At 40.4% G+C, this 23972-nt stretch overlaps 2 protein-coding genes and 1 long non-coding RNA gene across 3 annotated transcripts; 1 reads left to right on the forward strand and 2 right to left on the reverse strand.

Annotated features, from left to right (window-relative positions):
• Nucleotides 1-1181: 1181 nt before the first annotated feature.
• Nucleotides 1182-3596, forward strand: LOC121195697. The gene is made up of 3 exons (XR_005895501.1): nucleotides 1182-1306; nucleotides 2636-2747; nucleotides 3099-3596. It is a non-coding gene; the product is annotated as an uncharacterized LOC121195697 (long non-coding RNA).
• oacyl (O-acyltransferase like) lies at nucleotides 2549-7718 on the reverse strand. The gene is made up of 15 exons (XM_041059327.1): nucleotides 7562-7718; nucleotides 5945-6078; nucleotides 5767-5845; nucleotides 5538-5673; nucleotides 5159-5355; nucleotides 4804-5013; nucleotides 4605-4707; nucleotides 4391-4492; nucleotides 4091-4256; nucleotides 3898-3977; nucleotides 3690-3800; nucleotides 3429-3552; nucleotides 3079-3265; nucleotides 2815-2957; nucleotides 2549-2719 (listed from the first exon to the last, which is right to left on the reverse strand). Exons 1-15 carry the CDS (start codon nucleotides 7716-7718, stop codon nucleotides 2615-2617), a joined length of 2034 nt encoding a protein of 677 aa, XP_040915261.1. The 3' UTR covers nucleotides 2549-2614.
• A 996-nt stretch (nucleotides 7719-8714) lies between these two features.
• On the reverse strand, nucleotides 8715-20085 carry znf532 (zinc finger protein 532). Its single transcript, XM_041058998.1, has 9 exons — nucleotides 19987-20085; nucleotides 14965-17353; nucleotides 14455-14636; nucleotides 13192-13368; nucleotides 12220-12382; nucleotides 11709-12026; nucleotides 11133-11245; nucleotides 10850-10988; nucleotides 8715-10718 (listed from the first exon to the last, which is right to left on the reverse strand). Exons 2-9 carry the CDS (start codon nucleotides 17320-17322, stop codon nucleotides 10215-10217), a joined length of 3954 nt encoding a protein of 1317 aa, XP_040914932.1. The 5' UTR covers nucleotides 17323-17353; nucleotides 19987-20085; the 3' UTR covers nucleotides 8715-10214.
• Between the last annotated feature and the right edge of the window lie 3887 nt (nucleotides 20086-23972).

Below are 23972 nucleotides of genomic sequence, written 5' to 3' on the forward strand. Positions count from 1 at the left end.
CATAATTACACATGAGCATGATGATCATACTTCCTGGAAAGTTTAATTCTTTGGGGGATTTTCAAGACCAGCTCTTTCATGGTCATATCTCTCTCTCTCTTTCTCTCCCTCTCTCCTAATTACTTCAGTCTTGCTGTCCTCGAGGCTACGCTCTTATTATCCTGCTGCTTGATGACTTTCAGCGTCTCATTCCTGCTACAATGCTCCTGTGCATCCCTTCATTTCTTTTGTGGTATTACTTTGTGTTTACTGATCTCATGTTTTCCCAAGACCAGGCTTTCACCATTTCCAGGCCCTCATCATTATTGAGTCCAGTATCACCTTTTTCTATAATCTTGTAAAAAAAAAAAAAACACTTGCAGACTTAATTTCTATGTACTACCATGCTGCAGATAAATTCCCTGTCTCTTTCAGTAAACCGCTTACTAAATGTTCTTTCATAACAACAGTGAAGGACAGTTTTATAACCAAGTGTCAGTATCATTGTTCCCGTGAAAGGTGAGAAGAACAGATACTTTTACTGCTTTAAAATCAGCACGTTGTAAATAGTGGTTTAACAACAGAGACCCTCCAATAAAACAGGAACTGATTTAAAATAAAAAATAAATAAAGAAAACAGACTGTTTATGACTATATTTAGCTACTACATCTCTGAGAACACTGATACCCCCTACAACTGCTTTGGCAAAACAACATGTGACGTCACCATTGTTAATATGTGTGTGTGTATGAGAAATAAATGATGACTGTTATGAATGAAACCCCCTGCACACACACACACACACCCACAAAGGCTTTAATTTCTCATTACGAGTACAATAAACAGTAGAGGATGAGGACACAAACCATTAAAATGATGTCATGTCCTTTTACTCTTTTGGTGCCATTATGTAACACTTGTGTCCACACACCTGTTCTTGTGGTGCCTTGTAAATCCTCTAAGCAACAGGGGGAATATTATTGGATTATTGCATGTGTGTGGGAGTTGTTGTATGTTAGTTTGCATTGAGGTAGGTGATCCTATTATCTTAATCTTTCATTTTATTACAGAAAGAAAAACATTTTAGGGCAGGCATTTTGAAACCATTTTATAAGATTTAAAAATAAATAAAAGGGAGCAATGTAACTAGAATAAAGCTTTACTCATGATGAGTCACAGCAGTTGGATGGGACTTTAATAAGGCAAGAGTTGTTATGCTGTAGCTCTTAAAGGGTGTGTGTGTGTGTGCTTGCGTTTGTGCATGTGAGTAGTTCTGTGGTTTCTCAGAAGCAACACATTTAAGGAACAGCTGATGGGCTGCAAATGGTGAGTGGACTGTTAGGCAACAAGTAATCTGCGCAGAGATTCATTGCATAAAAACTGAAAAGTAACCACTTTCTGCAGTCACTGGTGGGGGTACAAAGTATATATGATATCTTTTAAATGCAGGCATAAATATGGAATTACACCACACAGTATAAAGCATATCTGGCAACAGGACTAAAAATAGTGCAAGAGTCTCAAACAAGCTCGGCATTTAACTGGGAGCATGCTAAATTTTATCTTTCTCAAATAGCAGCTGAAACATTTTCATCATTTAACGTATAAAAATGCTATAAGTCTCAGACATGTTGCACCATCTTGAACATGTTGTTGTGGGGTTTTGGATTGGATGTGGCCCCGTGGACTCATGTAGTCATGGAGAGAAAAGTGTCATCTTACCAAAGCAAGATATATTTTTACACCATGTTGTTGCATGTCTGCCTCGGCCTGGCGTCTGCCCTCCTTCCCTCAGCTCCCCGGACAGGACCAGGTGGAGAATGGTGCTGCACATGGAAGACGTGTGCGTCACAACCATGTTTTGTTTGTGTGGGTGTGTGAGAGAGGCAGTTAAGGATGCTTTTCCCAAACCAAATAAGGCAGCAGTGCCATAGGAGGCAAATGAAAGATATGAGACACATCTTCACTATGCCAAAGTCTTATGAAAGAAATACCAAACCATATTTATTTTAGATCACTGAGCACATAGTAGTTAATCCTAAATTATAAAATAAACCATGATTCAAGTAAGTACAGTGAATACTGACTCTAGAAATTTTATTGTAGAATTAAAAATTCTACAATAAAAGAAAGTGAAAATCAAACAGTAGCAGAGGGATCAAAGCACAAGACCGAGCATTACTCAACTTAATACCACACACAACAGAGCACATGCCCCTCATAACTCAAGTGCTGGGATGGAAATGTAGCTGTGTGTTTTTGCGTCATAAGAAACTGAAAACCTTTGTTATGATCTCATCAGCTGAGTCAGTGCCACTTGTAAGCTGTGACTCACTGAACACATGGCGTGAGTAATTTGTGTCATCTTATACCAGAATGGTTAAAAGGAGTGGGAAAATGAGTCACACTCATTCCCCTGAATTAATCCTGAATAGGAAACATTTTTGTCTGCATGAACAATTAATATTTGATTAACGAAGATGAAAAATTAAAGTAAGAAACAAAAAGGTTTATTATCTGCAAAAGCAGATTTAAATCAGGACACTGGCAGAGCTTACAAGGCACAAACAAACAGGATATAGAAATGGGGGGTTTAAAAACTGGACAGGTTTTCTGTTGTGTTCAGGCTTGCATCTATGTACGGCTGCATTTTAGGAGGAGGTATGGCTTCTCAATCAGCACAGTCAACACGTAGCTCACCACCAGCGTCAGCACCAGGTGGCCAAGGAACAGGTACATCTATAGGAGAGAGGAGACAGACAGCACGGTGAGTTAAAAGAGGCATAGCCAAATCACGATGAACCTGAATGAAATTGGCTGTTTAAGGCACTTACGAAGTTTGAGTCTGTGTAGTGGATTGGGGTCTCTTGCAAGCCAATGTAGAGGATGATGAAGACAGGATGTGACAGATAGCAAGCAAAACTAATGTTGGAAAGTGGAACCCAGACACCCAGTGACAAGAAGCTCTTGATAAAACCTGGAGAATCAGAACAACAGAGAGAAACAAAAAGAAGGCGTAGATTTTTTAAATATATGTTTTTGCCACTCACATATCACTTAACAGGAAATGTGCGTACATTGCTATTATTGAAGTTTACCTCCATAACCCTCCTCACAGGCCAGTATGATCCAGGCCACAGCGAGAGCCCAGAGTGGTCTGTGCAGTCCTTGATAGAGGGCATGTGGCACTGATGGATAAGGTGGGGTATCCTTGAGGACGTAGGCCAATCCAACCACCGCAGCCATGACAGAAAAACAGCAGAACCAACCAAGTGCTGCCTGCCACTGGAACAACAGCAACAGTAAACACATACATCTGATGGCAGCTTAGTGGCTTGTATGTGTACTTAATCTGGTTGGCTTAATAATATATAGCAAATGATGTGCTGAAATGTCTGCTAAAAAAAACAACAAAAAAAAACATACGTAGTGATTCTGTCAGAAATACCTTCTCCTTTAAAAGCTGATCTTTCTTTGTCATCAGGTATATTCCAGTCAAGATCCCAATTAAAAATGGCCCATATCTTGTGTAGGGTTTCACATAGTACTGTAAGACATAATTGTAAGATGTCCTGCAAAATAAATATATAAAATTAAATAAAGAAAATTAAATAAAGAAAATTACTTGATGTGTAAGTCACCTTACATTTAATGTATTTAGTTCCTAAACTGTTAGCATTAGTACTAGACCGCCATCACTGAGTCTTACATTGTGGATGGCTCAAAGACTGGCAGCTGCAGGAGTGCAGTTATAATAACCCCAGTGATGGTGGTCATCAGCAGCAGGCCGCCTGCCACAGCCGCAAACACACCTCTGTTCCTGATAAACATAATGTACGATGGCCACAGTGTTGACTATTTTACGGCATAGCAAATTAGAAATATTTTAAAATAATATGAAAAAACAGTGGACATACAATCTGTAAAAATAGAGCAACAGAGGAGTGGTGGCATAACACTGGAAGTCAAGAGACAAGTACCACGTCCAAGGAATACACTAAGGAGAGAGAGAGTGTGGTAAATAAAATGGTAAGAAATACAGCAGGTCAATACACAAATAAATACTGCATGTTAAAAATATGACTGCTGCTATACAACATTTAAACTTACTATCTCATGGACTGGGAGGAGATTGCTAATCAATAGTACGTTAGCCCACCAGTATGTCTTACAATCCATCATTGTTTCCATAAGTGGGAACCAGTAGGGTCCCCACTGGACCAAAGAGATGAGTCCAATGGTTAGACACATAATGAACAGATGAAGTGGCTGAATCCTGCAGTGAAGGAAAGAGAAACAGGAGACATGAGGAGGATTCACATTTATAGTGTCACTAGTTTTCAGATCACATTTATAATGACACAGACGGCGGATCATAACTTAATTTGGGAACTGATGAATAGACATGACCTTTTAATCCTCTTGAAGAAGTAGCTGGCCACCAAACTAGCGCTCAGTTTGTCTTCAGCCCTGCTAATGGTGCTTAACAGAGACCTGGCACTAAGTAGACCTCTGAAATGCAGAAGCTGCTATTAGAACAGCCAAAACTGGTAACTTAGAACTCACCATGAAATTATTTTTCTTATTATTTTTTAAAAATTTTTTTTGGTGGTTTCAGTCTCACCCCAGCAGTAAAAAGGTGTCTACAGCCAGAAAAACAGGTCCACTGATGGCAAACACATATAGAGGGCTGCTTTCTACTGTTTTCTTCCAGTTCTTGTAGTTATCTACAATAAAGATAATACAATATAAGTAAAGTGATATGCAAATAATAGGAGTGATTTGCCGACCAAATGAGCAAATACCAGTAAATCTTGTCATACCCAAGTTGTTTATTACAGAGAACTGTGCGGAGTGGCCACATATGATCCATAACAGACTGAGAACACGGATGCCATTCAGGGAGGAGTAGCCTCCCTCTGGGACGGATGAGGAGGTGCTCAGGACACCTTGGCTGGTATTCTGTAGAGAAAATGCCTGAAGGCACCGGCTCACACAGCTTCGAGGAGAACACGGTGTGTGGCTGGTGCTATCTATGAAAGTCAATATTCAGAAAAGTATTGTCTCAGTATAAACACAATCTATTAAAAAAAGGTTTGGCTACTGGACCAGCACAAGTACCTTAATGCTTGTTATATTTCTTCTGGTAAATTTTCATACTTTACATTGAGTACTTACTATTTTCCTCTGAAGCGCTTCTATTCATTTCACTGGTAGAGGAGCCGTTGGTCTTCAGAGTCCCATAAAGGTTGAGGCCAGTGTTTAAACAGGAAGACTCTACAGATGGACTGACCTCCCTGTTCCTTTGCCACCTTAAAATAGCCGTGAACAAGGTAGCCGCAAGAGGAATCGCCACCATCACACAACACACAAACCTGCAGGAGAAAAGGTATCAGGTATTTGGGGAAGAGTGACCATTGTTAACCTTTTGAAAGAGAAATACAGATTATTAATAAAGAGACAATAAAGATACACTTATCCAATTCAGTTTTCAGTTATAAGTGCACATGCAGATAAAACAAGGCAGAGAGTAAAAACAGTCCAGTCATATACTGACAAGCAGGTGACATCTGATGCATCTGGGGCAATGGTGTTGGACAAACAATGGATCATGATCATCTCCTGAGTGGACTCATTGACCAGGATGGAAGGTAAAGGGGGAATGAGAGATGTCTGACCAAGCTGAAGTTTCTCTGTTAAAAAACGTGAAACAAAAAGTCACAATTAAAACAAAACAAGTGTTGGATTGAGTGAATCAATAACAATAAGATTTTAAAGTCACTCACCGTACAGCACCAGCATTTGTACATCCTCTTCCCCACAGGAGTCAGGAACACAAATACCCACAAAGTACTGGACTGTTTCCTATGGTAGCAAAAATACTTCAAAAATCAAAAATTCTCACTTTGTAGTCAGCTGTCAGGATGGCATTTCATATTTTATAATTACAGTTTTTGTTGTTACCTGCCGAAGGAACACCTGGCAGTACTGTCCAGAGAAGGTGGGACCGTGGGCAGAGCGACACTGCTGCAGCGAGCCAGGCTGGTTGACATTACCTCCTTCAACATTGCTACCCATCTTTCCAAATGCATCATACACTGATAATACACACAAATACACACACGTAAAGGCAATGTTGTGGAAAAAACAAAGCAGTCTTTGAATCAAATGCTCTACAGTCCCTTTGGATAAAAAAAGAGAGCATTAATTTATAAAACTTAATTAAATTAAAACCTAAAAATGTGGATTTTTTTTTTTTTGAGAGCCAAAGCAAGCCAGGACTCCCTCACTATCCAAAATAACTACCCTATAATTCTAACAGGAAGATAAGAAGATTTTCTGTGTCACCAAAACAGGAACTTTATTTAGTTGTCGCGGCCATTTCCTGTTTTTAATCGATTAGCGCCAAACGAGTGAAACAGCGCCCCTCTGGGTTGTAACGGTTGGTCAACGTCAGCCAGTCTCTGTGGTCAAAAACGGCGTTGCACCCTCACTGACGGGACGACAGGTGAAGTTGCAACACCTTGATTACAAGGTGCCGAACAATTAGCTGCCGTTACTGTGATGTCGCCGTAAAACTGTGAATGGACAAGAACCTGGAAAAGAAGCCACGAAGTTTACTTTGAAGGACGTTATGCCCTCGGCTCACGACAAGAAAACCCAGTGGTGTAATATTTAAACGAAATAGAAGTTAGCTTGTTTTTCAGTGTAGCTAGCAACCGTGTTTTTGTGCGACTGGTTAGCGAGGAGCGGGCACAGGTGATGTTACCAAAAAAGTTGAAAGAAACCAAACTGTTGTTGGACATTACATGACATGAGGACCACGTCTCAATGAATAAAAGAAGACGTCAAATAAGGTGAGTCAGATAAACCCTTCTCTCTTTGTCTCTTTGCTGGTATTTTTTACCCTTGATAATTATATGTTTGTATGGCTGTCTGTATTTTTGATTCCTTGCTGTGGGGTTGACAAAATGGAGGTCATAATCTACCTTATTTACCTGGACACTGAAGTTATTGTGTTATTAAAGTGTGCCATTGAAATAGACAGTCACAGGGACTTTGGTGACAATTCCTTCAGTTTTGCAGTTATAAGTTGGTCAGTCACCTGTCGACTGCGTGTGTGATTTGTGAAAAGGCCTGTTTAGTGCCATATAACCATAGGTACAGTTAGCACTGACAAATAACTATAATGGTATAGGCAGTTTTTGTATGCCAGCATCAAACATAAAGAGTGTGTAAACTGTGCATTTGAAACATGCATTGTTTCTTTGTGATGTGAACAGAAACCCGTTGTCTAAAAGTGCAACTTAATTTTAAGTTTTTTTTTTTGTTTTTTTTTTTCATGAGACCATAGTGGAACTCCTATAAACCTCACTTGTCCTGTTTAATAATTGTATTTCTCTGACCTGGCTTTTTTTTTGACACTCTACCCTACAATTAGTGTTTAGTTTCAGTCAGCTGGCCTCATTCTGCACCCTGTAGTCTAAATGTACCAGGACCCCCACTGCCCCAAACTGACTGCAAATGTAAATGTTTAAAAAAAAAAAAAAAAAAAGCCTCTCAAAAGGCAGCAACACTTACTGAGTACAGCATATTCCTTTGGTCTCTCCTGGTTAATTTCCCAGAGGAAAGTGTTGGTATCCTCCTTACATCTTTGAGGCGAAGTCTGGCTCTCTGTATTCTCCAGTGCTAAACTACACCCTGCAAACAGAAAGAACACCAAAGAACCCAGGGCCATTTCAGGACTGACTTGATATTTCAGTAGAGAACCGTTTAAGTAACATAGAAGGGGACACAACATTAATAATGTAGCGTGAAATCATCTTCTTCGGGTTTGATTGAAAATCTGCTTTGGCAACTGTGGATCGTCCTCACCTGGTTTTCTACATCAGGTGTGAACAGGATTGGGTTACATGAGGAAACTAACAAAAAGATCCAGGCTTTGTGATTTTGTCACCATGCAAAATTAACTTAATTAGAGTGTAAGTCTAATTAGAGAGCCAGCCCTGCCACTGGCTCTAAAGATGTTTTACCATAGTACTAGTACTGTTTTTGTTCAATAATTTTATTATATATAGATGTGAAACTGTATTTGCATTTAGAAAAACCTCAAATAACCACAGAGGCTGCTTTACCCATGTCAGGTCTGATCACCCTGCCAGTTTCTGATGATTTGTTCTGAATAGGAATAAGTGACTCAGCTAAAAAAAAAAACCAAAAAAAAAAAAAACCTCAGTTACAGTTTTACAACCATTACATTACTGAATTTATATTTACTAGAACCTTAAGTTAAAATGTGAGAAAAGAAACTCTGAAGACAGTCCAGTAACTGAAATAAATAACTCTGGCCACTAGAGGGAGAGCTTGTCTTAAAAATCTGCACAGTGTCATGACTTTACCAAGCACCAGGGAGGGGAACTGGGGACCTAAACTATTAACTACTACTACTAAACCAAAACATTTTCAGTGAACCTTCTCTACTTGATTTTCAGCAACTTGTGGGCATACCACAAACACACCATTCAATATGTTTTATCAAAATCTGGTATTTAGACTATAATAATGTGTGAATATGAATGATCACAAGAGTATTTCTGATATAGTTCCACAGAGAAGAGCTGATGTCTTATGTGCGATTGACATCAGATCTTGTCCCTGGAAGGTTTCATTATTTATTGACATAAAGAACAGCTTTGTACATAAGCATCAGAAATGTCTAAAAACAGCAGCAGCAGCAGCAAGACACATTCTAATCAACAGACAATTCACAGACTGATTCTCACATGCAGTTTTACAGCGCGAGACAATTAGTCTTATTGTCGCAGTGGAAAAACTACTGTTGAAAACGGAGTAATGGAGATTTTTGAAAATGCTTGGAACAAAGAAAGCAATGGGAAAACCTCTGGAGATAGTATTTTCACAACTTGCAAGGATGCGGTCATTTACTTGAACTGGTTGTCTTGTAAAAAAATTTTTGTTTCGTAGGCAAGTTGACATTCGTAGATTTCTTCAGTTTAGATGTTAGATCAGTTACTGTCAATGAACATTCATTATGATTTCGCAGTAAGTCAGAGAACCACAAACTGATGAAGTATAAAAATAAAATAACAAAAGGGGAACTGATAATGTTTATATTAGTTATGAAATATGGAATCATTAGAAGGTTATTTTTATTGTGCTATAACGGCAGATGAACTATGCTGTAAAGAAGACTGCTATAAAAAGAGAGGCAAGTGCTTTGCATCTTATACTTTAAATATTCAGGTAAATAGACATTTTTTCATGAGGTTTAATCTCAAAGAGCTGCCATTTATAGTATATTAAGACAGGAATGCAACATCAACATACAAACTTTCACAGTCTTTTACAAAATACATTTCTTAAAAGAAAATTTAAATTTGGCCCACTTTTGTCTTTAAAAGACTCCTCTTTCTGATATTTAATTCTTGACTTATTCATTCTTAAAACTGAGCTTTAAACTCTTTATAAATTTTATGATTTTTTTTGTTGTATGCGTCTTTGATATCTAATGGATAATAACTTGACATGGTGGTATGGAGATGCAGCTGACAATAGGCTTTATCTTTCAATGATTGTCCTGAAATCTTCAGATATTCCTGTGTAATTGTCGCTCAAAATTAATGCAGCGATTTAGTTTTAGGATCAGTTGTTTCAGGGTGTATTAGAAGGAGACCAGGACCAGGGTTTTAATTGTAGAGTTCAGAGAGTTGAAACTGACGACCTCAGCTAGGTGTGACATACACTGGGGAAACCTGAATCTCCCAGCGTTTTAAATATTTTTCTACCAGACATTCATTGGACATTAGCAGCATTGAGAATTCAGAATACTGCTGACTGTATGAGGATTAGTTCCATTACAGTAATATATCCATACATTATCTAAACCTAGCGAGAAAACAACAATGGAAACTGTTTAAAATAAAAAGCTCTTCTATAAAAAAGATCTATTCAAGGCCTATAGAAACATCTATATGTGTACAAAAAAGCATGTGTTCAATTGTTCCATTTACTTAAAGACAGTGACTTTGACATATATTACATATTTTTAAGTGTATATTGTATTTATGTTGTTATCCCTACATATACATAATGTATATACAATTTAACCACAGCCAGTTGAGATAATGTACATTGTCTGCAACAATTGAACAAACTGTATAAGTTTAAAACAACAGCGTTACTTTACATGGAATGGTTAAAAAGTGAGTTCTTCTCACTTCTCAGCCGTACTCAGTCTCTTTGACTTGATGAACGCCATCCCATGTGTCCTCATGTGAGTATTCAGGTTTCCCTCTGTTTCAAACATCTTCCCACACACTTTGCATTTTGTGTTTGGTGTCCCATCATTGTTCTCGTCTGTAACATCCAGCTGGTTCTCTCTTTGACTCTCGTCGTCTTCCTTGCCCCGTCCGTTGTATCGGCCGAGACCCTGTGGCTCCTTCAGCCGATGGACAATAAAGAGATGTCGGGCCAGCGAGCGGTGGGAGGTGTAGCACAGGCCGCACTCCTGACACTGGTAGGATGAGCCATCGGACTTGTGCTGAGGAATGTGTTTGTGGAAAGCGGTGATGTCCTCAGTGGTGAAACCGCAGACGGCACACTTGTGAACCTTGAGGATGTTCACCTTGAGCCTCTTCAAAGGCTGTGAGTCTGAGCTCCTGGAGTTCAAACCTGGAGACCCCTCATCCTCCTCTCGCTTCCTTTTGGGGCTGGGGGTCTGTGGTGGTGATTGAGAGGGTAGTTTAGATGTGACAGGAGACTCATGAAATTCATTTACAAGATTAAATGATTCAACAGGAGAAAGTGTTTCTGATAAATGACTGTGTCTGCAAATTTGTGCCACACTACCGTTTCCTTGTCAGGTAAAGCCTCCATATTATCAGAGCTGACAGTCTTTCCCTCTGGGTCTTTGACTCCATGCATCAGCTGAATGTGCTGATCCAGCAGCACTCTTTTAGTGAATGGCTGACTGAGAGCTGGACAGTGCCTGTGAAAGTACAGTAAAATGACAATTGACACCCCTTACAAGCTGATTTTATCTTCTATTTATTAGCATAAATAGAAGTTTTAGTAGCAATTGACAGTGCACTGGGACCATGCTGAGCCCTTAAGGATCAGTATGTGTACTCACGGGCAGGTGTAGACCTTCCGCAACCCCTTGTGTTTGAGACGGTTGTGTCGGCAAAGACTATGGGAGGAGCTGAAGGACTTGTCGCACTGTCGACATGGATGCTTCTTCAAGATCTGCAATGTGAGCGTGAGAATGATCAAATTTTTTAACACTGCTGTACATGACAGATCTGACACAAGGTTCAGCTTCAACTGCACATTTTGTTTTTGTACTTAGATTTTATATTTCTATTCAAATGGCACACTTCCTTTTTTACTCTTATTTTAAATTCCTATTTCTGTAAATAATGTCTATATTGTTTATTTTTACCATTAGAGGTTTATATTTGGAGGCTGAGTGCCTGTGTATTGCTGCTGTGATAGTGAAATTTCCCAACTTGGGATGAATAAAGTATTTCTATTCTATTCTATTCTATTCTAAATTTCTAAAGACAGAATTATGGTTCTTCGGGTTGTGTGTTGGTGAATGTGCACAAGCGTGGTTTGGATACAGATGTATGGCAGTTTATTTTAATTGTGTATATAGTATGTTTTCGCCTCTGTTTCGAAACAGCTTGAGCTGGAGTCAGACATTCACCTTTCCATGTTCGCGCCTCATGTGAGCCACAAAGACCTCCCTGGAACTGAAGAGAGTATTGCAATCTCCGCATGTATATCCTGAGCTTGGAGGGTTCTTGAGGTTGGCTGAACAGTTACTGTTGGTTTTCTTCAGTGGTGAAGGCGAAGGCCTCTTTTCTCCCTTGTCTTGGCTATTGACATTTCCTCCATCCTTGATGTTGTTATTATTGGGGCTGTTATTGTTTGTGCTGTTAGAGTTAGTGGGCTTGGTGCTGAGAGGAAGGTTGATGCCCAAGTTTGGTGGACCCTCGATGGTCTTCAGGGTTCCATGGATGGCCTGTAAGGGATCCACACATGTAGATTGAATTATAATTCTGAATTTATAAAGCATTGATATGTAAAATGGTATATGAAAAAGTTTTATTTCAAACTTGATGTTAAAACCAAACTTGTCGTTAAACTAGGTTGGGATATATACGCAGTGAATATTACTGTCAAGCATGCCTAAAATAACTGCTTTTTATGCCTACTTTGATGTGGTCCAACATGAGCTGTTTCTGGGCGTAGTGCATGGAGCAGTCGGGGCATTTGAACACTGAAACTTTGTGATTGACAACATGCTGGTCAAAGTGCGTGTAGAGCAGGGATTGCAGAGTGAACACGGTGTCACACATGGAACACTTATAGATCACCCTGAAAGACAGAGAAAAAGCTGTGTCCTTAAAAAGCACTGAGACTTTGCTGTTAGATGTTAGAGATGTGAAAATTTAAATGAGTGTTTGGAGAATCCCAACTGTTACTGAGTAAATGTTATCCTATGTTACACATTAAGCTTTTAAACATTCAGCTGCTGTTGTATTCTTGCACTTGATGTCTGTATTCCTAAATAAACTTTTAGTTTTTGGTCAGGATATGAACAAATAAACATATTGAAATAGATGGTTCAGTTCATTGCATATTGTTTGACATCAGATGCTCATCCAGCTTTAGGCTTGGCAGGTACAACCAGGGCCAAATACACAAAGTGGTGCAAGAACACCTGCTCCTAAACACCTGAATTATCAGTGGTGTTCATGATGGACTGCATTTAAGGCAGTGAAAGGCTGCCATGTGGAAAAAAACAAACCCAAGTTAAGCCACCATGTTTAACACCCACAAATCCTGCTACTGATGAAACAGCAAGGATGATTTTCCTAAGAAAAATTAATTTGACATGGGTATTGGGTTACAATGGTGTGTGTCTGTGTGAAAGGTGTATTGATGTGTGAAGTGTGAGATTGGAAGCTTTTTGAGGAAAGAATTACATGTGCATTGCTTATTATTTGAATTATATATTTAAGTGCATAATTTCTGGATTTTAATTTAGCATGGAATTCAAATTTTCTGTAATTCCAAATTCCTATTTACAACAACTGCAATACACTTTACTGAATGCTGTTTTTAATTTTACATAAGACTAAGACAGATTTGGTTTAAAACAGATTTGGCATGTTAAGACCTACTTGGGCTCTCCTGCCTTCACTCCTGGATGCTGTGTATATGCATGGGAGTGTGTGCCAGGCGCAGATTTGAAGGCCATAGGGCAGAGGGGACACTTATAGAAGATCTCACAGTGAGTACTCTGGATGTGGGACTTCAGAGTTGCAACATCAGCGAAGATCACACTACAGTGTACACAACTGGAGGGAGAAGGAATGGAAACAGTGCAGAGGGAGAAAAGGAAAGAGACAGTCAAACTTAAAGATTTTAACTTACAAGTACAGTACAATCACAAATACGTTAGTTTAACTCCTCTGAAAAAACATGTTTTCAGAACTTCGTTTTCTTAAAAGTAGAGTTTGATATTTTGGAAAATGCAAATATTTACTGTCTTGATGAGTAGATTTATGTCTGTCCGTTAAATATAAAGCTACAGGTAGGAGATGGATAGCTTAGCTTATCGGGAAAAAAGTAATAATAGCATCTTTGGACAGAACCGGGCTAGCTGTTATGCTAAGCTGAGCTAACCGCCTGATGGCTCTAGCTTAAAATCTTGAGCACTGATATGAAAGTGATGTGAATGTCCTCACTTAGCCTTCTGTAAGACACTGAACAACTGTATTTCCCAAAATTGAACTGTTCTTACATGTTTTCATACATGGACATTTATCAGTAATTTCATATTGTTAATCCTTCGGGGAGAAAATACAAATTTGTGCATGCAGCGTCACATTTGTGAATTTTTTAGGAGTTGTTATTGATATGCAGTTAAAAAAATGAAAATTTAAAAAGATTTTGGTAGACAGGACTCATAATTGAATCATAATTGGTTAAATACTGTGTATGTGTTTGGTTTTTTAATGACTTGTATATTGGGTGACTCCACATAAAAATTGTCACTGTCCATTTTTTTCCCTGCAAGTTTCATTGTGAAGAACATTACTTTAAGTGATATGGGATTGTCAAGCTGAGGCAAACACAATGTAATAATAAGTGTAATTAGAAATGACATCATAAATGGCACTTTGAAAGAAAATCAAGAGCAAGAGCCATTTGAGTCAGAGTGTGACCACTTACCAAAGTAGAACAGCTCTCAATGGTAAATACTGTGAAGTTGTTTCTCAGATTTGACTATCCAAAAAATCAGGGTAATTACAGAAGAAATAGTTTTGAAATTAAAGTTGAATGAACTTTCTCTCAAACGTTGGGAACCGTATCTCACAGCACAAGAGAAGACAAAAAAAATGCTATTAAACGTGTTATGATTTTAATTAATGTAGACTGACCGGTAGCCAACTCTACGGGTGTAATGCAAGCAGTTCTTGGTGACATGTGACTGGAAGTGGACAGATCGACAGCTGGCGCCACACTCAGGACAGATGTAGGGAGACTTGTGCTGGTGGATTCGCTGGTGTGACAGAAAACTGCACTGATTTGGGAGAAGCATTTGGCAAATAGTGCATGTTTTCTGCAGGAACAGAAAAGAAAAGAGAAGATAAGAAAAATCAACTGCCTGTGTTTTATCATGGCACTGAAATGATTGCATTCTGAGGGTTTAACTTATATGAAGGATGGTATTATCTCTTCTGACTGAATATTGGACTTACATTCGGCAGGTGCCAAAACCATGACTCCAAATGAATGCTAATTATGCTATGTAACTGCTGCATAACCCTTTGTACTGTGTTAATCAATACACCTGGCAGTAATCAAGCAAATTCTTTCCAATTCAGAATTATAAAAACTAAATTCAACCATTTTATGTTACAGTTCACAACATACATATATACACACACCTGCCCACTGGACTCCGGTGCCTGTTGATAGTGCATGGCTAGCGAGCTGTCGTCCTGGAACATTTCATTGCACTCCAAGCACTTTAGGCTGTGCCTGCAGAGCTTTGATGCGTCATCCTCCAAGGGCATGGCTGCCACAAGAGGAGCACTGCATGGAGCTGAAATCACTGCAGTCTGGGACCCGCTGACTGTGCCTTTCCCTGGGATTTGACTTGTGGGTGCTTGGGCTTGGGAAATAGAGGTGGTGTCTGTGATGTTGGGACCTGATGATGATGGTGTGGTTATCATCTGGTCTGCAGGGATGGGTTTTAGGATTAGATGTGAGCACTGCATGACAACCCCTTTGTCCTTGTGGCCCCTGGCATGAGACAACAGGCTGCATTTGTTGTAGAACACTAGACTTTTGGCACAATGGTTGCAGGTCACCTCAATCCGCACACTGCGACGTTCGTAGTGCTGTGTCAAGCTCTTCTCAAGAGCAAATGAATCTCCACACTCCAGGCACTTGTAGCCACGTGAAGGTAGAGAGATACAGGCTGAGGTTGGTGGAGAAAGGTTTGGAACATACACAGGGACAGGATTTATGCTACTCAGTACTTTATTGAAGGCGTCCACCACAGAGCTTTGAGAGCTAGTGAACACTTGAACCCTAGAGACTTTCTTTGAGGCCTGGCTAGAAAGAATTGTCTGTTGTTTGACTTGCTGGGATTGCTGTTGGTTCTGTTTGGAGGAGGACAAGGCCTGTTGGAGATCACAGGCAGCAGAGGATACGGTCTGAGGCAGAAGGTTGAGGTTACTAAGATGGACTGTCTTTGGCACAAGTTTGGCATTGGCCAGACTGGAGGCAGGTACCATGACAGTCTGTTGCTGGATGGCATTAGCAGCTTTCAAGATGGCACTGCTGGCACTTTGCACTGATGCAGCAGGGATAACTGTTGCTTTGACTGTGGTGTTATTCGCCAGCTTAAGGTTGATAACTTGCGAACCAGCTGTCTTAACGGCGGAGACTGGCAGGAAAGCTGTCGCTACCGGCTTAATAGTCATTTGCTTGGTTATTTCAATTGAAGGTCCTCCAGTGGTGGCTACTACTGTGGTAGGTAAAGAGGACCTTGTGGGAGATGAGAAAATTGCACTGGTGGTTGCCATGAGAGATGGGCTATTCTCTCCCTTTTTTAAACCTTCAGGATCAAACTCTGGGAGAACACGGGTGACAGTACGCTTAATCTGCCCGGATGAGGTCTTGATTGTTTTGATCCTGACCTTTGGAATGACCGGGGTTGTGTCTGTACTTGAGGCAGGGGAACCTTTGCCGCTACCTTCACTGGTGACACTAGAGGGGCTGTCCTGTGGTCTTGTCAGCAGCCTCTTTGCAAACTCAAGGGCTGACTCGTGCTCCTGTGGCTTCTCTGGAGCTCTGGGATTTTCATTGGCCTTGATAGTTTCTTTATGTGTTGTGGGACAATCCAAAATACCCAAGTCTGTAGCACTAGCTTTTTTGGCACTTAGTGCTGCTATGGCTGCTATACAAGAAGAAAGTTTTGCAGAGGACTTGGCTTTGACCTGTGGTACACTGGACACATCAACAAGCCCTGATGACTCTTCAGCCTTCTTGGACTCCTGGCCTTGAGACTTGAAGACAGTTTCTTTGAGTTCCTCCTTGGGTGATCTTGACTGAGGGGAGTCTTTAGACTTGGAACCTCCCAGTGTGCCATTGTTGTTGTTATTGTTATTGTTTTGATCAGGTTTTTGGTCTATGCTTGCTCTAGGCTTAGACACATTGTCCACTAAGACTGGAGATTTGGGATTCTGGTCCTCTTTCTTAGTAGTGGACCTTAGGGATGGCTGACCAACCTGATTGTCCATGGGGTCATCTACCTCAATTTTATCATCATCATCAAACTCTTCAGCACTGGAGATGGGGCTGAACTGGCTGAAGGTAGATGATTGGTTGTTAGCCAGCTGACCTTCCTCCCTGGGAACCTTCCAACCATTCTTGGTGAAATGCGTACCATGTGGTATGCTGGGCAAGAAGCCATTATGAAGTCCATTGCAAGCACCAACAGAATGGGGTTGATGATGGGAGTGAGAATGTCCATCCCTTTCAGATATGGTTCCACCATGTTCACTAGTGTCTGTGTTTCGGATGTTCTTGACAATGACACTAACGCCAACGTCATGTCCTGTTGAGGGGTTGTGGGCCTCGTCTTCACTGGTGGTCACCCCACCACTGGCTTGCTTGAGCTGTCCTTCATGGTCGTCGTGGTGCCCAGATTCAATAGCGGCTTTGGGATCCACCATGTCGGGGATGTCGAAGGCCGCCAGCAGGTCATCGAAGTCTGGCGTCTTCATATCTCCCATGGTCGTGCTCCTGCTCTGCTGAGGAGAACAACTGGGGAACACAGATGAAAAAATAATTAGTAACATAATCCATTTTTTATTACAACCTTTGTGGATTTTTAGCTATATATAATGCTATGCTGAGTTCTTTAACATGCTGGACCAGATTTCACATTTTAGAATGAAACTCTTCATACTGTCTTTGTCTAATAGTTATGATTGTATCTGATAATTGTAAAATAATTGCAATAGGGCAGAGTTATGTAGTGAGGGAAAACACAATTTAATGTAATCATATTTGAATTATTGCTGCTACAACACACTGTCTTGTTTGGCATTAATAAACCAAGGGGACAAAAATTAGTTTGATGTAGTTCTGTTCAGCACAGCAGGTTATATCCATTGTGTGTTGGTGCTGGACATTCCTAGCTGTTTTCATGGCAATCTGCTTATTAGATTATTAATTGTCTTATGTGAAAAGTCGGCATTTTGGTCTCAGGGTAATGTGAAATGAAAACTAATAATATTCATAAATTGGGTTGCCTATGGTTTCCACAATGGAAAGGTTCATATTGTGATGTGATGGTGATGCAAAATAACTATGCAATTCATTTTGAGAGCAGAAATTGGTGACATGTTTGCAAGGCGATTCTAGGTAATTCCCTCCAAATTTGGAGGCACGCTTAACAACACTGAATTCATTAAGATGTGCACAATAATGTCTAATTCATGGTTGTTGGATTGTGGGGTTAATGAGCAATGCAGAAATCTGTAATCCCTGAGAGAAATTATAAATGATGAAATGAATGGTGAATGATGGAAGTATTAATAACCATGTCTGAGCCAGTAAAGGAAATAAAACAAACATACCATAATTCTTAAAAGGTTAAAATTTAATTGAATTTCTGATGTGGAGGTGGATGTACTGTACATTCCAGTCAGTATAAATTATCAATAGTACTATTCATATTTACTAGAGTCAAGACTGTTGATACAACTGCTCAACACATGTACTAGAGTCGAGAGAGAATCACATAGTAATTGCATGAGGCTATTCATAAAATAATTATTACAGTTTTGGAACTGTGTATTATTGAGTTCTGGTGGTGGCAGTGTTGGCTTTGTGAAATATTATATCATCTGTAGTAATTTGGGTCTAAGCACATAAACATTGTTCAGTCCTAGCTTTCACAGTTTCATGTGTCACCACATGGTGTGCCAATGTCCACAAACAGCACAACCAGTGGAATACAATGTTGACCATGACCTAGACACTGCTTTCTGGCTCTTGATGTTTCAGTAGCAGACTGAGCCCAGTGCTCGCCCCTCCTCCTTCTTAAAAGCAAACTGCATCACACTGATGCAAAGCTCTCCTGAAAAAATGAGTCCGGCTGACGTACAGTATGCACATGCAAGTACGTACAATTAGACCTATTACTGCCACATTTGACCTTACATCAGGTAACTTTATTGACTGCTTCCAGTTAGAAACTCTACGGAACCACATGCTGGTCCACACAGGGGGTAGATGTGACATTTGGATTACAGTAAATGTGGGTACTTGGCAAAACGTTTTCCCTCTTCAATCACCACATGTTCAGAATTGCATCTTGAAAAGCTGCTGATGGAACAAAGCAAGGCCGTAAGCATCATGTCCTGACAACATCAAATAGTTGCTCTTGTTGAATATATATTTTCTTATGCATAATCAGAAGGGATGGAGAGTAAATGCTTGCAATTCTTATAATTTTCCTATTACTGGATAGGGCCCTGGGCTGGTCTGGGGGTGAATATAACATGTGAACAGTATTTTAGGTGAATGCAAAAGGAAGTGTAAATATGATGACAGAAGAAAAGACTTCTTATAAGGCGATATTGAAAACTTCTAAATATGATCACTCTTTCAAGGAACGTATGTTTATGTTTATTCATCAGAAACAACCAATGTCCATAGAACAGGTAGAATATGTTTGTCAGTTCTATAAAGAAAATGTCTTAGTACAAATACTTTGCTTTCAATAGGTTATAATTCTTCAGAAACAAACCAGTCTTTATTTTTTAATAGTGAGAACTGCAAATAACATATGATGGGACTGAAATGTCTGCATGTGTTATTGGTGTTGGGGACAAAAGACACAGCCACGGAGCTGCACTGCTTGTACGTGCAGTTAAATCATTGCTGCTCTTTGATCCAAATGCGTGGAAACCACATCTGCACACACACAGAACCAGATCTTATAGCCTCAGCCTTGGTTTCTAAATACAGCTATTTTCAGTCCAGAGGATGGGAGAGCTTTAGGGATCAGCTAAATGTAAAAAGGTGATAGAAAGAGGGAGAATGTTATGCAGAGAGAGGGCAAGCGAGAAATTCAGTGAGGGGAAAAAAATGGCTGCTGAGCTGTGTGAAGCTGCAGCACAGAGAGAGAGAGAAAGGCCTGGTGGAAAGAACAGCTAGTCACAGCCATGACAGCCAGAGCAGCCTGACGTAGGAAATAAATGAAGGTTAAATACAGACAAATATGAAAAATACCCAACACAGAGTCCCCTCTCAGCAACAGCACTTTAATACTCATGCATTGTTACCACCTCAAGTCCTCACTCTGTGTGAAAGACTACTACAGTCTCAGTAAAGTGAATATAAAATAACAATTGTGGAAACATGCAAGTGAATCAGCCACTCCTCACCCTCTTGCCTCCGTCCCTCTCCAGCCACTAGCCAAACCTTCTTTCCTTCCTTCCTTCCATCCTGCAACAAACACAGTCACAACACTACTAACCCACCAAAAGCCATCCACCCCACCCTGCCTGGAAAAAAAAAAAGTCCTGTTTCTTCCCAACCAGGCAAAGGCCCAGAATACAGGGTCAGGTTACATCCATGGATCTGGTGAGTGGTGGTGGTCCTGGTAAGGATCCTCCTTAGTCATTCTCTGCACCACTCGCAGCACACAGACATACAAACAGACAGATAGATCATGCTCCTGTGTGTGTGAGTGTGTGTGTGTGTGAGGCAGGCTCTAGGCTGCAGATTCCCAGATTCCCAGCCTGCCCTCGTCCCTTCCCAAATCTCCCTGCTCCCCTCGCTGTGAGCCGCTCTGCGTAGCACACCGACATCCAGCCAGCAGCGAGCAGCAGCAGCTGCAGGGTCTGTGCCTGTGCCACAGTGGCCAGTGGCTGAGCTGTAAAGGGCTGCCATGGAGTAGCCTGGGCTATCTCTATCCCTCAGTGGAGCACAGACACGGCATTGTTCCTGTCAGCCCTCCGTCTGCCTCAAACCGGTTTCAGCTGGTTCCGGTCACCCAACATAAAGCCCTGTGCTGCAGTACGGCCTCAGAAACACACAGGCAGAAGCAGTGTGCCCACCTCCCAAGAAACACTGCGACATTTTTCACTAAAGCTACATTTATACTGTCATATATATTTAATGAAACAAGAACACAGTATTTTATAGACAGATGGAAACATGGTTTAAGGAGATTCCCTAGTGTAGTAGCTTGCAGAGCCACAAAATTAGGCCACAAAAATACATACAGCAAAAAGATGTTTGGTTACCTTCACATAAATAAAAAAACAGGACCACAGTAAATAAAATGACACCATGTAAACAAAATAAATTTTACATGAGGTAAGATTTGAGAAGAAACCAGGTAAAATGTGATGTCCAAAACAATGACTGATGAAAACAGCAACTTAATACATTGAAAAGAAGAAAGTTTAGGTAACCATGATGGTAGAAGAAGCTCAATCCGGTACCTTGGCCTGTTTCTCAACCAGATCCCCCAGTGCTTTCACCCCAGACGTGCTCTCAGCCTCTCTGAAAACTAAAAACTTTCATGCAGCCCCTAGCAGCATCACACCGAGCACTGTGATATAAAGACAAGGAATGTAAAAGCCCAACACAGACAAAGTGACATGGGCAAACACAGGCCACTCATGCACCTCCCTCCCCAGATTTCCATCAAACACATGCCACCCCTATCCCACATTTGCCACCACAGAGACACACGTAAATATAAACATGCACATTCATGCATATAGAGGTAAATGTGGCATACCCTTGTCAGATTTTTTTCCACTCTGAGATATTCAGGGAAAAAAAGTCTTCCTGTAGAGGCCTCAGCACCTGCCTTTACTCAACCCCAACCATTCCAGCCCCCATCCTCCTCCTCCTCCTCCTCCCCTCCCGCCTCTTCCCACTCTCCTTCACTGGGTCAGTCCTAGATTTTAGTCCCAGTCCAGGCCTCGTTTTTTCCTGAAGCCCCCGCCACCACCATGGCCGTGCATGAAGGGACGGATGGAGAAAGGGGGCAGTGTTCAGCAGGCGAATCAGGCCTTTTGTCTCTGTCTGTGCAGGGGGGTGAGGGGACTCTCCACTCTGGCTCTGGAGCAGCAGCAGCAGCTGGTGCAGAGAAAGAAGAGAGAGAGAGGGAGACGAAGACAGAGGGAGGTGGGGGAGATAGAAGGAAGAAAAGGAAATGAGCAGGAGAAGAATATTATAAGGGCTTGTATATATACATTATGCTCATATCTCAGACCTGTGCTACAGCATAACCATATGGTGGAGTGCAAAATGTTTGCTTGGGATTGTGCCGATAAACTAGTCTTGATCCTACACCTTTTTCTTTAGGGTTACAATTTAATTTTTAGTAACATGAATAGTGGAGGCCTCTGTTTAGGCCCATCTGCATGCTGCATATTCCAAGGTCACATAGTCTTGCGTCTGCTTTATAAGATTAACATCTTAAAACCTTATAAGTCCAGCTGCCTGTTCTTTAAAAGTGAACAGGCAGCATATATATATAAAAATAATATATAAGCGCACGAAAGCAGTGCAAGAGAAGATGGCTACCTTTCAGTTTAAAAGCTCATGACACAAGGCATATTGTAATGACATCGTTTTCTCCTATACTTGTACACATTTTTAATTCATCTTATGCTATTTCACATGTGCAAACATGAGTATAATTATCCTGACTCAGTTATTCTTCTAGCCCACACACCAGTGTACAGACAAAGAAAAACAGCACATCAATAATATAGGATAGGATAAGATAATCAGAAAGTAATAGGATAACTTCACATTACAGTACATGTGATGGATAAATTGGTTAAAAAAAAACATGATAAGATCAAGTATTGTCGTAACCTACCTGGGAGACTGCAGAGAGAGGCTTTCAGCAGAATAAGGCTGTCTCTCTTTGGCCTGCTACCAGTCCTTGGTACATCTGGCAGACCTATCAAAGGCAGCCATGAATGCTGCAGCATAAACTAATTAGCTGTCATTCTGTAAAGGACCATGCCAGATTTATTCAACAGACAATACACATGCATTTTATACACTGCAAGGCAGTTGGAGATGTGCATATATATAATTAAAGGCCCTCATGGTGCCTCCTGCCTCTCTACAGTGTGACAGATTCAGAGAGGACGCTGAGGTTGCTGTGCTCCCCACCCCTAACAGACACAGTCGCATGACGTCACGCTTCCTCCATTCATGTCGGCTATAAGCAGCTAAGGGAAGCTGCTTTAAGCTTGGCGGCTCATTTTCCTCAATTTCCAGAATTTCCTGCAGAAGATGAGATAAGCATGTTTGGTTGTATCACTTGAAACTTTGGATCTTTTAAGGGAATGTACTAAATGTCATCCTGATAATCCTGTTGTTATACACAGGACATTTTTTCCAGTTAGCTTTATCATGTGATCATGGAATGTCATAGTATAAGTATATAAGAGTGTGTAATCCTAATATTTTCACCATAATGTCCTGTATAATTGAAGACATAACCCTGAAAGGCATTTGGCTTTAGGCTCCATTTAAACCAGTCAGTCCCAATAGGTTTGACTTATTGTCAGTGTAACCTGACACCATAAGTTATGGCCGTAGTGCAGACATGAGTGGCAAGCAGTTAAACAAAAGCTATTATTTTAGGCCAGAAGTTGTGAAAATATCCAGTATTTTGCATTAAAAATGCAAGAAGTAGAGAATAGGTGTAAAAAAAAAAAAAAAAAGAATTGTGTGTGATTAATTATTAGTTTGTAGGAAGGACCAGAGTCCCAGACGGGGAACCACTAATTTAACATCTTCAGTGGCCCTCCCACAGTAGTGGGTTAGTCACCCAAACATTATTAGTATTTGCAGCAATAAAAACATGGAGTCTTAGCTTCATTGAGGAGCTTCAACAAGCTATATGTGATACTGTGTATGCACTTGCTCCTTTTTTCTCTTGTGTGACAATATGAAAGCCAAGCGTTATGTTTCTTTAAATCCCAGTGCTGCATTCGAGGTCCCTGATTGGACGGCTGCCAGGTGATTTAGTCAAAGCTGTGACGAATAGCGAAGATCTCCTAATGGCAAACTGTCCATTTTAATTGACACTTTCTTGCTGAAAGGCCTCCCTTAAATTGCTCATTTTTGCTTTTTCACAAAGCCAATATTATTACAGTCATCACACCACAGTCAGAGCACTTAATGTATCATAGACATTTGAAAAGAATGGACAACAGAAAGGGCATTATTTTCACTGCTCAGAAATAGAAAGAGATTTTCAGCATGAGATCAATTATTTTTCACATTGCTGTACATGAAATGAGTCAAATCAGCCCAAGGAAAATTCTTACAACAGAATAATTATATTATGTGCTATATTATGAATAATGATTGTTTAATAGAGATA

Source organism: Toxotes jaculatrix, chromosome 16 (genome assembly GCF_017976425.1).
Source record: "Toxotes jaculatrix isolate fToxJac2 chromosome 16, fToxJac2.pri, whole genome shotgun sequence".
In the NCBI taxonomy this organism is placed as follows: Eukaryota; Metazoa; Chordata; class Actinopteri; family Toxotidae; genus Toxotes; species Toxotes jaculatrix.